Raw genomic sequence first — 17,884 nt, 5'->3', positions numbered from 1 at the left:
TTCATTGTTTGGGCGGGTCGCACAGATCACGGCAGGCACATTTCTGTCAGCATTGTTTCTGACTGATTTATTCTGCTTTCTATCAGTAATCCGGATATTTGAAAAGCACGGCTTTGATCCTTTGATAATGGAGACAATGAAATTAATGATTGGGTTTTTTTACTTTTGATTTCGTCTTCATCCATCTTGAATGTACGAATGGAGGCAAATAAATTGATATTTTAGAAATATTCTTTTAAATTACAAAGTTTTCTAAATTGCAAAATAGCAAGACATGGATTGATTCTTAATACATTATTCAATCAAGCCATCTCAGATGATTATGACACCCTTCAGCCTCCTGAACTGAAGGTTCATTTAGGAACCACAGAGACAGGCTTTTCTCTTTAACTGCTGGGGGCAGAGGCTTTCTCCAGCTGATTAGATAAATCCATCCTTCCCATCCTGTCGGACAATCCCCACACAGGGAGACTGTGCTCAAGTCCACCACATCCACACACTACTCTGTCAGCAACTCTGTACCTTCTAACTTGAATTTTTTATTTGAATTTTAATCACCTAATTTGGTCTTCATCCATCTGCAGAATGACGATTAGAACCGCCCGTCCAAACCGGGGACAACATTTCAGGCCTCGCACGCACTGCTTGAAAAAGGTGGGTGTACATCATTATCATCATAATTACTACTGCTGCTGGTATTTTATTTGTTATAGTATATTATTAATTTAATCAGAAATGAAGAAAACTTAAAGATATGTATATGTATTATGTATTATGTATAATATGTATATTATGCTCAAGTTTAGTGAGACTTAACATTTCTGGATTTCTTTAATTATTTTTCAAAACAAAAAAGCAAGCAGCAACTAATAACATTTGAACAAGAATTACACAGGATTTGTTTGCTATCAGCAGAGCAGAAACTTGTTAATTCCCCTTTAAAGCCAATTAGCTACAGTATATCACCTGACTCTCCTGGTACGCTCCTTTGTTGTTAATGTTAGCTCCAAGCTCACTAACATGTTGAGTCAAAGGAAAGAAGGACGTAGCAAATCTATTACAGACAAAATGGATTTATTGACAACACAAAAGCAATAGGATCAATAGAGTAGACTGCAAATTACTTTTGGAGGAAAATATGAAGTGATTGAAATACATCCTGAAAGGAACAGAGAAAATATCACTGTTGTTTTTCGCTTTGTGATGGTGATGTGAAAGCATGTGACCTGGAGTACTTCCTTTATATATACATTTATTTGTTTTATTTACTAATTTATTTTGAAGGGACAATCAACAGCTGTACTGTAAGTTAGTCAGAGAAGCTCATTTTCATCTGCTGTCCCCAGCCAGATGTTTTAAGGCAGCCTAAATTAATAAAATCTAAAAATGTCAGGCAGAAGAAACCCACCTACAGTACAAGCACATATACAGTTTACCACTGACGCACATAACAAACGTAGACAGCACATCAATGCTTGCACACCTTAAGGTTGTACTGGAAGGCTTGGTACGTGTTTTGTGCGTTTTGTGTGGAATATTCCACGAGTGAGGCGCCAGGGTAGATTTGCTAAACGAGCTTGACCTATTTCAAATGACACAATTACCTCTTGAAGCAGATCGACACGCATCAGTACATTTAATGAGATTCTTCCAACTCAGGATGCATTTTTTACATTTTCTAGCGCCTTAATATTGTATTGCATGCTGGCATATGCTCAGCTGGTTAGGCAGAAGGTCAGATGGGGGACAATCACTGTATCATCAGCATACATGAATATCAAACCCATTGCAAACACACAGAAAATCATGAACGTCTAAACCTAATGATAAAGGTCCCAAAATAGAACCCTGGGGTACTCCCACGTTAGACCTGAGAGTAGATGATGAAACATCACCCACTCTGACACACTGGGTTCTTCCTTCAAGGTGGATTTCAGACAGGCCAGAGGCATAACAGTTTATTAATCAGGACATTGTGATTATCCATTTTAAGCTCCACATTCTCAAAGCACTTGGCTGTTTCGGTTGAATGATTCACCAAACTGGAAGCAGCTGATATGGGGAGCTGTTGAGATGTTTAATAAGTTGCTCTGCTCTGCTCTGAAATGTTATTATGGCTGATTTCCATCCTTTTGGGAACACACATTGTCCCTTTATGTTTCTCTAGAAACACATTGTCAATTCCACAAACATCTTTGGCCCAAGAGTTCTTGTGTGAGCTCAGAACTCTGGTGCCAGATTCAGACACTTCTTGAGTAGAGAAGCCTGGTTGACTTTCATTAACTAGTCTAGGATCAAGTTGACCAATACTGGAGCTTTGAATTAAAGCCTCAACTGAGTTGATAAAGTATGAATTGAAAGCTGTAAAAATGACTTCTTCATCTTGTGTAAGGCACCCGTTCATCCTTTAATTTGAAGTGGCTTCATTGAATTGCTGTTATCGCTGTCTGCTAACTTCTTTAGATGATCCCATATTCTTTTAGAATTGCCTCCTGCTTCATCATTCATTTTGATTAGTTATTTAACTTTCTTTTGCTTTTCTAAGTTCTTTCGTTACCTGGTTTCTTAGCATTATAAGTTTCTGCCTATCATTTCCTAACTTAGACTTGAGTGCCTGTTTTGATACATAGTCCTGTTTTTTCATTAAATTCATTAGCTTTTTACTTTAGGCGATTGGGAATACATTAAATAATAAAATATATTCCTGTGTACATCTTATGTGTCCGTCCTGCTTTAAGCTGGAGTCCATTGTGGTGGAGATGCAGGACACAAAGAGTGGGGTGAAGGGCTCGGAGCAAAAACTCAACGTCAGCACCATCCCACACGTCATCACTGGTAAGTCTGAGAAACACATTCACAAACCCCGAGGAAGATGCAAATATTCAACTGTGTGAAGCCAATTCATTACATGTTTGCTGTAAGTAATGACTGGAATATGATTCAGGCTTCTTCAACCTCTTTTAGGTTTTGAGCTTTCCAGCACAAACTCAAACAGCAGACTGGCAGACACCAGCCAGTTCATTGTATTTACTGCAGCCAAATATTTATATATCTCAGAGGTTATGCACAAAATAGACACATACAATCCCGCTTTGCAAATATCTATGAATACATAGATCATCATTTGTAAACAATTTTTTTATCCACATTTTGCCCCATACTACTGTATATTCCATGCCTATGGCCATTTGTGAAGTTTAAAATTTTTATTTGGATTGCCACAAGAATGAAAAAGAACAGACAATGGGGAGAAAAAAAGAAGATAACTCTCACAATGCAGCAACCTTTGTCCTATAGGGTTGGATTGATTTGTTGTTTTTTAACGTCATTGACTGAGCACTTATCGTGTCAGTTTCTAGAAGGACGACTGAAGATGGTTGAGTGAAACAACGCTTCATCATTGCATAATTTAAAGCCTAGACTGCGTGAAGACACGGCCCCTCGCTGTCTAAGCTGCTAACACGGGCTAAATAAGGCGGCCCACAATTGGATGAGATCTGGAGAGTGCTCTAGGGCCAAAGTGGCTTCTTAATCCAAAGTAAGAGCAGTGAGGGAAAGGTCAGCATGGATACCTGGGATAAACCCTCCAGGCGATGAGGTGCAAGCACCTGCTGCGAGTAACCCTTTACAAACTGATTGGGTGGTGCATAAGCCAATTAGTGGGATTCCTCGACAATGATTGGTACCTTTAGTATTCATTTGTCCGTCACCCTTATCGCTGCATATGATGCTGACTTTGTCCCTTCGCTGGGGCTTACCTTATTGTGGACTAATTTCATGTGGAATGAATACAAATAATATGGCTTGTCAAGTTTAAGCCCTAAACATTTTTGGCATTTAGTTTTCCTATTCACTAATTTGCAAAAAAAAAAGAAATTTAGAGGGAGATTTGATCAAACTTTATATCATTCACTATTGCAAAATCAAAACAATTCAGCACATTAATTCCAATCCTGTTTACAAAGGTAAAGACGTCATCGCATGGATCACAAATAAGATGAAGACCACTCCAGAAGGTACAACACAAACACACATATCATATATTGATCGCTAAAACATTGCATCTTCTCACATCAGTTGATTGAAGAGAAAACCCACTGACATTATCATTATTATTGTTATTTTCCCATCTGTGTTCCAGAGAGTCAGGCTTTTGGAACCATGTTAGTGGCCTACGGCTACATCTACCCCCTGCAGAACCACAAGAAGCTGGTGCTGTGCAACGACTCCAGCCTCTACCGCTTCCAGGTCAGAACAAATCCTTTAGCTGCCTCCAGTTGGAATTATTGCTGCACTTTAACATCACAGGGAAACTGCATTTGGAGAGTGAACAAAAAACCCAAGATTTTGTGCTACTCAACAAGAGGACACCTACTTCACCAGTTCCTGAGGGGACCTGTTGATGTCTTATGAAGATAGTGATATAGGAGGACAATCATTATTTAAAAGACACATGAGAAATATGAAATAGAGTAGCATGACATGCAAATTGTCAAGTTTTTTTTACATTATCATGTCAGCCATGGAATACAAACATTAGCTGAGACTGATAATAGATTATCCATTTTAAGCTCCACATTCTCAAAGCACTTGGCTGTTTCGGTTGAATGATTCACCAAACTGGAAGCAGCTGATATGGGGAGCTGTTGAGATGTTTAATAAGTTGCTCTGCTCTGCTCTGAAATGTTATTATGGCTGATTTCCATCCTTTTGGGAACACACATTGTCCCTTTATGTTTCTCTAGAAACACATTGTCAATTCCACAAACATCTTTGGCCCAAGAGTTCTTGTGTGAGCTCAGAACTCTGGTGCCAGATTCAGACAATTCTTGAGTAGAGAAGCCTGGTTGACTTTCATTAACTAGTCTAGGATCAAGTTGACCAATACTGGAGCTTTGAATTAAAGCCTCAACTGAGTTGATAAATAGAGCACTTTAGAGGACCTGTCTTTAAGTTTGAAAGGGGACTATAAGAATAAGAGTTGACTGTTCCTACGCCACAAGGCACAAATGAATCCACTAGTTAATCCAACGCCTAGAGAAACCAAGGTTTGTTGTACCTTTGTAAGAAATCTGAGAGCAGGTGGCAGTCCAGCAGAGGGCTGAAGGTGGAGCACAGGAACGCCTACCGTGTGAGCAGAAATATGAGTGCAAGCAGGCTTTTCTCCAATCTAGTGCTGGCTCAACTCTGCTTTCATACGGCGCCTTGATGGAGGGTCGGCCAGTGGAGAGCCACAGCCCTCACCTGCGCACTCACATGCACGTTCTTTCAAGCCGTGTTCAACTGTTACAGAAGAGCAATAGATTGCCTCCTGACTGGAAACATTGCAAAGTGGAGGGGACAGAGCAGGAGGGCGATGCAACTGGTGTTGTTATCTATCTATGGAGCATCAGTGAGATTTGGAACAAGAGGTGCCTGCAATGAGCCCAACGGTGTGATGATGTGGTTGGTTTGTTTGTGCTCCTCTTCTTTTTTTCAAAGCAAGGTGAGACTACAATGTTGCACCTTTTTGTTCAATGACAATAATTGAATATTTGTACCTCCTTGTTCCTTCGGTAAAGCACCCAAAGAATACATTTTTGACACCAACACTGTTTGAGTAAAGCGTTCTTCTTTGGATCACCTGCAGTTGTTGTGTATTCCTACCACATGACGATGCCCAAACACATTTAGCAGGGTGGGAGGCCGGCAGGAGAAGGTCAGGCTGCTGATAGACAATCACTAACACTGTCATTGTGATCTACACCTTTTCAGACCCCGTACTTCTGGCCTACACAGAAATGGGTTGCAGAGGACTCTGACTATGGTTGGTATGGGCGCGGGGGGGCTGGGTGGGGGTTACTGGAGTAGCTTCAGTGACCTGTTAGGATGAACCTTGTTGAGTCACAATGCAGGTGGCAAGGAAAGCAAACATTCTTTATGGAAGTTCCTACAGCTCTCTGATGACATCAGGACTGCAGAGAGCCTTTACATCTTCCTCCAAAAACTCAAGACACACCTCTTTAGACTATAACAGCTTATTTATCGAAAAAAAGTACTTTCTTGTTACTTGTTGTCTGAGTTTGTATCCCTACGGTTGAAATGAACTTATTGTAAGTCAGCTAAATGACATGTAATGTAATGAGCAAATATCTGGATGAAACTTCCCTCATCGTGAGGCAATGAAAGGTTCATTTGGACAGATCTGGGCTACTTTCTGCTGAATGAAACAGCCACACTCAACACACCTTCACTGTGTGACACACTGACACTAGTAAAGCAAACATCATCCCTTTATAAGTGTTCACTCTTGTAACATGTGTGATGAGTAATAACGTTTTTTTCTGACTGTAGCCATCTATCTGGCAAAGAGGAACATCCGCAAGAAAGGCATGCTGGAACCCTATGAACAGGTGTGTAAATGTGTGTCAGTGTCACACTGCTGGCCCCTCGATGGGTGATTTGTATTTTACAAAGGATGCCGTGTGGCACAAGCATTTGGCTCTAAGCTTTTCTTTCTGTTTATGGTTCAACAACATCATTGTTAACTGGGACAAATGGAATGACTCTTGGATGCAATGCGGGAATTTAATAATTCGTTGAAAAGTAGTATATTGTTCTTTTATTCATGCAAACACTTTAAATAAGGTGCTCCTTAACACCCAGGTTTCCGTTACACAGCAGCTGGTCAACTATTTCTTGTAAATCTCGACTTAACAATAAATGTAATCAAATCAAATCGATAACCAAATCTACTTGGCAGTGCTAGGGCATTAATGTTTTATCTAGTTTGTTATAACTTTATTCCCCCACTGAAAACAGTCCTTAGGCCCCTCCCAAGCCAAGACTGATCCACATTGGGCCCTAACTATGACCATTGCTGTGTCTCTGTGTTCAAAGCACTAGACTGATAATAATGCATGATGAAATAATTGTTGATGATAATAATATTGTATTGTGTAATAATAATGCGTGGATGTGAGCCAATGCTGAGCACTAAAGTGCTATAGATATCTTTAAATATATATATATATATATATATATATATATATATAAAATATACTGAATAGATACATAGATATAGGCAGCTTATCTTCATGTGTATAATGAGTGGAGTGTTCACCCCAGTATATGATGTTGACTCCCCATGAGGTGTAAAGGACCCTGGTTTCTACTGGAGTCTCCTCTTCTTCCTCCTGTTGCATCGGGTTTTCTCTCCACACTCCAACAGACAAACAGGGATCTGCCCACATTGTCTCTGTGTTTGTGTTTGAATCAGACACATTACAGCCACCTCCATGATTGGCTGAACCACAAGTGGGACTTCATCGTGATGCAGGCCACTGAGCAGTACAAGTAGGTGGAGCCGTCCCGGCTTGGGTTATTTTTGGATGGCATCCCCCTTTCCTCTACAGTTGAACTTTTAAAAGATAAATATTTGCATATTGAAAGATTCTGGAGCAAATGTTTTATGTCTAATAATGTGTTGATATATAATATGTAGATTGATGATATGTTGGAGGGAATGTTATGCTGAATGCACATACTGTAGATAGCTGCTGTAACAACCCCACCCCAACACTACACAGACATATGCCTGTCCCGGGTCGGAGACATCCACATGTCGGATGTCACCGACACGTCGCCCCACCACGGACACGTCAGCGAGTGGAGCCTGGAACATTTTCCAATATTAGTACTACTGCTACTACAACAATAGTTTGTACTATTACCTCATTTAAATGAGCCAGTATTACAAAGATGCAGGAAAACATGAGAGTTGACAGTTTAAAACCACTTAAACATTAAGTTTTTAAAATTAGTTAAGTTAAGACATTAGTTTCTCTTGACACTTGCCTTTCTTTTGGTGTTAATTGGTGTGTGTGTTTGTGTGTGTGTCAGAGCTGGAAAGGAGAGGACGAAGCCGGATCGTGTTGTGTTTGACTGCCAGGAGAGGGCTTACTGGATAGTCAGCAGGCCTCCAGTAAGTGAGCTGTGTGAAGAGCAATGATCCAAATGAATCCATAACAACTATTTCTACAGTAGAAGCACAAAGATGCCATCACATGACCTGTACATTCATCATGAACCTATCCCATGCATGTCCAGCCTCGTACACACAGCTCTATGGACAGTGGTCCAGAACGTCTTATTGATCCCAACGCAGAAGAGGTAACAGGTCAGTAACAACACACTCACACCAATTGATATAAAAGAAGCACAAGCGACTCTGAACCCTAAACCCTGAACCTTAAGGGACTTAGCTGACGTCACCTGGTAAGTGGTGGGAGAATCTGTGAGAACTTTAAATGGTGTAAGTTTGATGACGCTGCCACTATGTGGCACTTCACACATAGGAAAGTAGGATTTACAAGTGAAGGCATTTACTTAAACTTTTCACTCTGATTTGAACGCCTTCCAAACTCTCTCCTCATAAGGTGAGAGGTCACATCACAATGGCTGGTGCTGGAACCGGAAGGACTCATACGCAGGGTTTCAAAATAACAAGTGCTCTTTAATCGAACTGAGGCCTCCATGCTTTAACTGGTTATGCTGTTTTTACACGGTCACATTGCAATGACTTGTGGGTAATTCCTTGGACAAAGACACCTTTGGAAAGGGTTCACTGAGGGCTCAAAATGTCTGCCTGAGAGCATCAAACTCAACGGTTTGACAGTAGGAGAGCCGTAAACCATCACGGAGATAGTGGGAGTGCGCCTCAAAGTCCATGAGTCCGTGAGTTGGGGAGGTTGGGATGGGCCAGTGACTCAGGGATTGAGGTCAGCTGGTCTATTAAGAAACTTACTGTAGCTTAAGGAGGAGAGTAATACTGTTGGAGGATCTGTAGACATCCACTGTGTCCTCTTCTTACCTTTCCTCTTCTCCCTAGTAGAAACAAAGCAGTGGTTGTGTTCTTGAAGGAAGAGCCTCGTGTCTATGAGAGCGGTGGGTTGATTGGGGACGCGTTTGGGTAGGTCACCCTATCAGCTCCCTCCCCGCGGATCAACGTGTCTGGTGGGTCGTTAGAGAACGAGCTGCGGAGGATTCTTTGCAGGTGGAATAATAAACGTTAATTTGGGATGTGAAGATCCCAGACGGCAGGTGTTCATGTTCCTGGACTCGCTGACTCAGACCTTGGTGTCCTCCAGAGTGAAGCACGGCTTCCACATGCTGTCCACCACCTCGAGACAGCGGAAGATCCTTGAGTGGGGAGATGTGGGGCACCAACTGCCTGGCTCCACGGACGCTGCCCGTCGCGGAGAGATCCGTGGCTGGTGACCGGTGGGCTCGCGTTGGTGGACAGCGGCCCAGAGTTAGAGAAAAAGACCATGGCAGTACACATGGTCGTGGTGTAGGGTCAGCAACAACAGGGGGAGTGCAGCCAGACTAGACTGGATCTACATATCCCGCAGTACCATCATTCCAGTTGGCTTCACTATAAAGCTCATCATTTCAGTTGTAAAGCAGTATTTGAGCTCTCTGGAGTCAAAAGTAGGCCATTTTGGACTGGACGTCAATTAGTCCATCTAAATCCTTCTCCACCACAAAGTGTGGGCCACACTTGTCTCAGGGGGTATGTCACCAACCAAACTCTTTGCCAGTGGTAGGATGGCTTTGAGTTCTGTTTCCAATTCCTTTTCATCAGTGGGGGGGGGGGGGGGGGGGAATCCCTTGGAGAATCCCCAAGTTGTGGCAGAAAAAAGCTGTCTACCACACCTGAGTCAAAGTGGTGTTGTCCCCAAAAGGCAGCTGGTTGTCCCCGTACAACATGCCTCGTGTACGCAACTCGATAGCTACCAGCAGATACAGAGCACACCTTGATCCGGTGCTGGGGGAGGGTGTTTGTTTTGTTCCCAGGTTGAACATCTTGAATATCTTTTTGTTCAGTGTCCACATGTGTCTGCACTGTTTCTCTGTTAAAGACGTGGCTTTGGGGTCTTGGGGAGGTTTCCTCATTCAGTCAGTTCAAACGTTTGTTCCTCTCCTCTCATCTCACTTCCTCTCCTGTCCTGTCCTGTCCTCTCATCTCACCTCCTGTCCTGTCCTCTCCTCATTGGGCTCATTGGTCCTCTATGTTCATTCACAAAACCGAAACCCTGTAGTGAAAGTGAAGAGGACATTCCCGAGATGCTGAGTAGACTGACGGTTCTCATTAAATCCTTTGAAGCTTACTCTGTCCACTAAAGGACTGGACTCCATGAGAACACAGTATAGTCTGTATGTGTTCACACATGGTTATCAGCTGGAACTCAAAGCCCTTTTTCTTTAATAAAGAACAATATCAATGGTAATATCTAATGTTATATTGACTGAAAAATGCAAATACCTGTATAAAAATAATGATGTAGGACTTTAATGTCCTCACTAAAACAAAAGTAGTGTTATTTCTTTCTATGTTTGCTTTTGGGGCAAATATAATCTTTTCTTATCTTTTTTATAACAACATAGCTGAATAAAAGTAATTTAGATGTCAATAATATATAATGAGTCCGAATGTAGTTCTCCTGAACAGAGAAACTAATTCATTTGTTGCATCTTTCTTTGTCTCTCACTCTTTCCACAGATCTCCTTACAATGATGCAGATGAGAGAGTAAAGCAGATTGTCATTCATGTCATGTGTAAATGACAATCTCACACGTGTCCCATATAGTTTTTAGTCATCCCTCCAGGAAAGAGTGATGTTGGGATTGATTTAATTAATGGTAAATTATCCATGATGACAATGTTGTCTAATTCCTGTAATAATTCCATCATGATTTGGTTGGGAGGATGGAAGGGAGGATGCTTTCATTTCTGCCTCCGTCCTGAAAAAGTCATTTTCAAAACTAAGCCAAATCAAACAAAACCCTCCTTTTCAATGAGACAAGTTTAGACTGTTTTCTACTTTCAGTGGAATTCGTATGGCACAGCTCAGCTGGGATCCCACAAATACTGAGTAGAGCCTTCTGAAAAGCTGCTGCAAATGTCAATCAATCTCGGCTTGAGTAATGACTGAATAGTATGCAGCAAGTGTCTCTCACCCTGGGGGGACTGAGTTGTGTTTCTTTCTCTGTGTGCATTGCTGCAGTAGCTTTACTTTAGTGTAACCGCATGGTGGCCCATCCTTTATTGTGCTGCTCACAGCAAACTGTTCCCATGTTAACAGTATTTGTTCTTGTCTCTCAGAAAATCACTTTTGACGAGTACAGACGCATGGTAAGTCAAAACGATCATTCAATGTATGTTGAAATTAGAAGTCATGGCGTTACTGAGAACTTTACACACTGCAAGTTTATGATGACAACAACAAAAGACCCAAGTTTTGATTGTTGAGCTGAATCTTGTGAAACGTATTTGTCTCCCTTTATCATTCTAGAACATATTCTACCAACAAGCTATCATGAGGTCAAAGGTCAAATCTAGCGTCTCTCTTGGAGCGTAAGTTCCTCTGGTCTCTTATCTGTATATTTGGGTTCAAATCAATTTGAAAGATTTTCTTCTTGAGGAGACTTAAAAACATGTATTTGTTCATTAAATGATTATTATTAAACATAATAACAGGATGTGTGGATTGTCATTATGCAGTGATTAGTTCAAACGTTCTGTTTCTGCAGACTGAACAAGTACGTCACAACCTATAAAAACCACGACCCGTTCCTGGCTCCCTGTCTACCCAGCAACCCCTGGCAAACAGACCATGACGCATACTGGATTTGCAACACCAGACGGTGAGTTTCTTATTTTTTCTGGCTTCATTGTCACAATAAACCGTGAGAATCTGTGGTTTGACCTCTGACTCCCCCAGGTGAAGGATACTGAGCAACAAGTTGCTGCTGCAATCGGTGTGTGAGTGAATGAGCCTCTGCTCAAGATATATTGATGTGTGTAATGTGTGTATCCGCGTAAATGTTGACACGTATTGTAACATCTTTAAGGAGCAAATGTCCAACAGCTGGAGCTACCTCGCTGTTCAGTCTGGGCCTTTTTAAAAGGACCTGCCACCTGAGCACATAACTGACCCGGGAGTGCAGCTTCTGTATCCGGCTACATCAGGCAGTGCACCCTTTATATCACCATCTCCAAGAGCATCGCCATGGTGATCAGAAGCCATGGATGTCCACTTAGCTCATTCAATTCAATTGATTTCATCTGGGCCAAAGTCAAACGTTGCCTCAGAGGGCTCTGTACACCATCCTCTGTCCCGGCGTCCTCACATCTGCACAAGAAAAACTCTAGCCCTTCGACTCTCTGCTTTACCATCATCAGCTCATCATTTTGATCATTTTTTATCATTAAAAAGGGTGTTGACCCTAACTTAATCTCATTAAACCATCTTTATTAATTGTATTGAGCTATGTTGTTGTAAAAATAAGATTATTATTTCCCAGAAAGTAAAAATGCAAAGAAATAATTCCCTCACGTTCTTCATAGTGGGGAGGGGCTAACGGGGCGAAAAAAGAGAGACACCTTAGGGAGAGCGGCAGAGGAGGATCCCTCTATAGGGATGGATGTGCACATCAGGAGAGTAACGTGCACGTTTGAACTATTGGTGACCCCTTTCTGTCCATCACCGATGCCATGACACAATTGAAATCTTGTCATATTTATTACCCTCCATAGAGCTGTGTCAGCAATGCAAATGTCTGTAAGGTGTAGTGTGGCTGCTTTGTGTCCAGAATCGACGTTCCCACTAAGATGCGAGTCGAGCGCTGGTCCTTCAGCTTATTCGAGCTGCTGAGCGACCTGCGAGGCCGGGACGACTTCAAGGTCTTCCTCAAGAAGGAGTTCAGCGGTATGCCACCACATGTCGTCAGACGTCTTTCCGTTCACCCCATGAATCTCTTGTGCCAGATGTCTTTTCTCTGGAACCCTCCTTCTTGTTTTGGGCACCTGGGTATTTCTACAGGTTTTACTTAATCAACCAAGTGTTTCCCTAGACAGCAAGCAGAGCACATGGGGCAATCTGTTTGACATGCCATGCCCCATCCAAGACATGTGATTGTTCAGCCTCGTGCTCCCTCATAAACAAAATGCTTTAACACCTAGGTCTTCCTGTGGCACAGCCTGGCTTTGAAAACACAATAATAAAGCACTGCTTAATTGAACCTGTGTGTGTGTGTGTGTGTGTGTGTGTGTGTGTGTGGGGGGGGGGCATCCCAGGGGAGAACTTGGCTTTTTGGGAGGCAGCTGAAGAACTGAAGTGGGGCACAGCATCCTCCATGTCATCCAAGGCTGAGACCATTTTCAAGTAAGAAAACGAAAACAACTGTTTATCTGTGTGTGTGTGTGTGTGTGTGTGTGTGTGTGTGCCATCCATTGTCAGGTACTAGAACCAGACTAGAAGGAACAACCTCTTTTTTGACTGTTTTATACCATTATTGACTGCTGACGGCTCACTGATTGTCTTCTAACAGGTGCCTGCGATGAGTCTTGAAAAAGACGACAAGCCTTAAAACCACACATAGAGATTGTAATCTTCTTATTGCGTTTCATTTAGCAAGTTATGCTACACCCCTGCTACATGATGTATTTCAAGTTGAAAGAAAACATTTTAAGGTCATTTTAAGTTCTATTGAAATGATCGAAATGGTTAATCCATGTACTTTTATTTAAAAGTATTATTGCAATCTGAGAAGAAATCATTCCATACTATCAATAAAAACCACAGTAAACCCATTTATTAACTTGTATGCTAGGATTTTCTTGCATAGAATACGAGTTATTTTAACTGTAACTTATTCCAGAATATGTCCAATATGAAGCTGAATGTCACCACGCACAACGTTCTCCTTCAGCTTGATGCTGCTTCCTCCTGCTCCATAAAACATAACTAAATGTAAAGTTAGTTTCTAATCTCACCACTAAACTAAAGGAGCAAAGCAACCAAGTTCGTACACCCTGTCCCATTCTGAGAACTGGTGTCCAAACTTTTGACTGGTACTGTATATGTTTTACTACTTCGTTAGGCCACCACAGTACAGAACCTGATCACATTGACCATTTTATTAGCTGATTGACCAAATGGTTTTCCCAGCATTTTATGTAATAATTGAATGTTCAAACAGTGTTATATTACTCAATGTCAAACCTGAGTGTCTGTGTGTTTAGGACCTTCCTGGCCCCCGGCGCCCCCCGCTGGATCAACATTGACGGCAGGACGATGGGTCTGACCGTGAAAGGCCTGGAACATCCCCACCGCTACGTGCTGGAAGCCGCCCAGACACACGTGTTCCTGCTCATGAAAAAGGTGACAAATAATGCCTATAATTCAAAGAGACCAATGACGCTTTGATCTAAAGTGTGTGCCCACTCAGGACGGCATGGTTGGAGGGCACAGGCTTCGGTCTTTAGTGGGTTGTCAGATGTTACCAGATCAGATATTGTCCCACCAAAGGAGACATATTCTGAATCTACAGCTTTGACAGGGCTGCCACTCATCTGTGAGGACTACCAATCCCTGGGAGAGAAGCTACCTGCATGTTGTGTTATGACTTAATACGATTGGAAACAAGCTGTTTGGACGTTTCCGGGCTTTGCTGACGTCGTTAGACCAAGGGGGGGGGGTCTCCCTTACATGATCCCGGGCCCCCCCCCAGCATATTCCACCGACACACCAAAGCACGTTCTTGCAAACCTGGGATACACTAGCTAGCAGCATGAAGCTCAAGAGGGCTCAAGAACCAAAGGGATCCGTTTCATAGATGAAGAGCATGTCCAAGTAAGAAAAGCTGTTTCAACCTGGGCCAAAATAGCGCTGGACTCGCGTTGAGATGGGTCGGGAGCAGGGGGGAGCAGGGCTTAAAGAGACATTTCGGACAAACACAGGGATGTTCACACGGACAATAGGAAACCCCTGAATACAAGTATGAGTCTTAAAATGAGCACCACACGTCTCCTTTAAATCAAGGCTCTAACATGTAATATGTTATTCATACTGCAGCTTGTGATCCAAATACAAATGTGTATGTAAATGAAATGTGCAGGTAGAAGGCCCTGTTGTGTTGAGGTCAGCATGTCTCATGTGCTTTCATTGGAACAGGACACCTTCTTCCGTTACCTCAAGTCCCCCGTGTACAAAGACACCCAGAAGAACGCGCTGAGCCCTGCGCCTCATAACTTCAGGTTGGTGGCTCCAGACCTTTGAGGACTACACTTTTGGAATTACAAAATCCGTACAGAAAAGCTTTACAAAATGTCCGTGATGTTCCCGCTGCAGCCCTGACATTTCTGCCCCACAGCTTGATGCGCACTCATGCAAATACTAAAACACATTATAACCTAAAGTGGCATAAAAGCACAAGTCAGACATTTATACAAATGGTGTAACTGTAGAGAAAATAAAATGCATGTTGTGGAATGAATCTCCAGAAGAACGTGCACAGTGGAAACGGTATGCCTAGACACCAGAAAATAGTCTCCATGATTAACTGTAAAATACATCTGAACTCCTTCAGTTAGTCTGCCTGAAGCTGCTCCACGGGAGAGGGGCTCGCCGTCTTGACCCCATCGTGTCTCTGTCTCCGCCCTAGTCCAGCACAGCTGGAGCAGAACGCTCAGAACCGAAGCCTCGGCGTCCACCCGGTCATCCTGTGGCAGCAGGAGGAGGAGGACAAGGCCAAGGCTGCTGCTGCCTCGGCTCCCGTCGACGTCAAGGCCATGATGAGCAAAATAGACAGGAAGAAGTAGATGGTAGGAGGCTGCTGCACACTGTATAGAGATGGAATGGGCCCTTATGTACACGTATGGTTGGAAGTCAAACCCATTTTAAACGAGTGAGAAACACACAGTAGGTTTATGCATGTTTTAAATTCATAACAAGCAGTATGTATTCAGTATTATAAAGCGTATATGTTTAATATACACAATCAGGTTAATGAAAGAAAGTCAAAAACGTAAAATACGTACAATTAATGTGTTTTATTAACAATGTATGTATACTAGTTCTTCTATCTACCCAACACTTACACTACAATGTACAATATACAAATAAGAAAACATTATCATTTTCTATTGGTGTGTGTACAAATCAGCAATACTGCATCACAGCACTTTACTTATACACTAATACACCAGTACTCTAGTAGACTAAAACACTAATACACTAGTATATTAATACACTGATACACCAGAACACTAGTAGACTAAAACACTAATATACTAGTATATTAATACACTAATACACCAGAACACTAGTAGACTAAAACACTAATATACTAGTATATTAATACACTAATACACCAGAACACTAGTACACTAAAACACTAATACAGTAGTATATTAATACACTAATACGCGAATACAGTACGAGACTACCCAATAATACACTCATATACTACTACACCACCTTCACTTAACAGAGTGAATGTGAAAACCTCAAATATGATCCAAGTGGTGTTTTTGCACTGCTTGAGATGTCCTGTTCACGGCCAACGTACTGTTTGGGTGACAGTTCGTCACGTGCACAGTTTGTCACGTGCACAGTCGGACACGAGGACGTAGTCACAGTGGCTTCCTGTGCACTGAGAACACATTATGACGAGCTGCAATTATGACTCACAGCACACAAAATCATATTCAAATGAACACATTAGACAAAAGATCATGGATTTGTCTTAGTATGTGGCATGTTGGCTAATGGAACAACGCTGACTAGTATTATTACTACTACACTTATTACAATTTATTACAATGTAGGTTGGCTAGCTGACTTGACAAAATGTGTGCAATATGTATCAATAATGGTGAGACACGATGTTGACTGACAGGACATCGATAAGAGGAGTTTACTGAAGAAGTAACTCACCATCGCTGAGGGGGAAAGTTTGACGTCTCTTATGGAACGTTCCATTGTGTATGCAAATTAGTCTGAGAACTCATGGAGTCCTGCTTGTTTACTGGTGCAGCATATTTATATCATACACATATTTTAACTGATTCAAGTGAATTGTTTCCCAAATTAGCAGATTCATGCAGATTTTAGGGAATTCTACTAAATAATTAATACATCTGATTAAGCAGCTTTTGTCCTTGTTGTATATTTCATCATATTCATTTCCCTTTCCTCTCACAATGTAAAGGAGTTACTGAATGGGAAGAAGTTATCGTTGAAATATACAATGTTGATCTGCACACAATGTAATGTAATAAATGAGATGAAGATGTTTGTGTTTGTCAAACCTTTTTACACTCACACACACACACACACACAACTACTGCATAGAGGCTTGTACATTCAAAGTAAAAACATGATGGCGGTTACTATGTAACTAAATAATATGGTAGAATGAAATATTAATACATGTATTTTATGAGGTATCATGTTGCCAGAGGTGTCCACTGCAGCCCCCACACATGAAGTATGTGGACATTTACCCAGCAGAGGGTCTAACGACAATGGGGGACAAAAGCTAACTGTCAGGGTACATGCAGCACCTTCAGAAGGATCCAGCCCACTCTGACTTGCCTCGGGGTGATGGGCAGAGTTGGGTTTCCTCCACACAGCGTTTGGTTTTCATTGGAGTCTCATCTGAGCAGAGCATCTTGTTCCACATGTCCACCACATGGTGGCAAACTCCAAACAGGATCATTTATGGTTGACTTTCCACAGCGGCCTTCTTGCCCTCTTCCATAAAGGCCACACAGCGAATAGTTGTCCCTATAGGGCGCGCCCTTTGTTCAGTAATGCTCTCTAACAAACTGAGGCCTTCACAGAACACCCGTATTATATCATTTGTGAAGCCAATTGGTGGCACCAGATCAATGTGATGGGTTTTACACTAAAGGGGGTAAAGAGCACTTAGCACTTCAGTCAGATTCATATTTGTAAATCCACATTCCCCTGACTTCCAGATGGACTATTTTGTGTTGGTCCATTACATTAAATCACAATGACATACATTTTAATAGGTGGTTACCATGACAAAA

The 17,884-nt window shown here is 41.9% G+C and overlaps 1 protein-coding gene across 1 annotated transcript; it reads left to right on the top strand.

Moving 5' to 3' along the window:
* Positions 1 to 281: 281 nt before the first annotated feature.
* rgs9a (regulator of G protein signaling 9a) lies at positions 282 to 17,123 on the top strand. The gene is made up of 17 exons (XM_037476481.2): positions 282 to 654; positions 2,739 to 2,835; positions 3,966 to 4,016; positions 4,142 to 4,248; positions 5,755 to 5,806; positions 6,334 to 6,392; positions 7,259 to 7,335; positions 7,882 to 7,963; positions 8,089 to 8,151; positions 11,147 to 11,176; positions 11,337 to 11,398; positions 11,575 to 11,688; positions 12,637 to 12,752; positions 13,121 to 13,208; positions 14,069 to 14,207; positions 15,000 to 15,082; positions 15,490 to 17,123. Exons 1-17 carry the CDS (start codon positions 586 to 588, stop codon positions 15,644 to 15,646), a joined length of 1,446 nt encoding a protein of 481 aa, XP_037332378.2. The 5' UTR covers positions 282 to 585; the 3' UTR covers positions 15,647 to 17,123.
* The last annotated feature ends 761 nt before the right edge of the window (positions 17,124 to 17,884 follow it).

The sequence above is a fragment of the Pungitius pungitius genome, chromosome 12, assembly GCF_949316345.1.
Source record: "Pungitius pungitius chromosome 12, fPunPun2.1, whole genome shotgun sequence".
Classification (NCBI taxonomy): domain Eukaryota; kingdom Metazoa; phylum Chordata; class Actinopteri; order Perciformes; family Gasterosteidae; genus Pungitius; species Pungitius pungitius.
Note: the sequence above shows the minus strand (reverse complement) of the source record. Positions and strands in the feature narration are given on the sequence as shown.

Coding starts and splice junctions, on each gene's coding strand:
- rgs9a (XM_037476481.2), top strand. CDS start 586: ATGACGATTAGAACCGCCCGTCCAAACCGGGGACAACATTTCAGGCCT. Junction 4,017..4,141: donor GATGAAGACCACTCCAGAAG/GTACAACACAAA, acceptor TCTGTGTTCCAG/AGAGTCAGGCTTTTGGAACC. Junction 11,399..11,574: donor TCTAGCGTCTCTCTTGGAGC/GTAAGTTCCTCT, acceptor CTGTTTCTGCAG/ACTGAACAAGTACGTCACAA.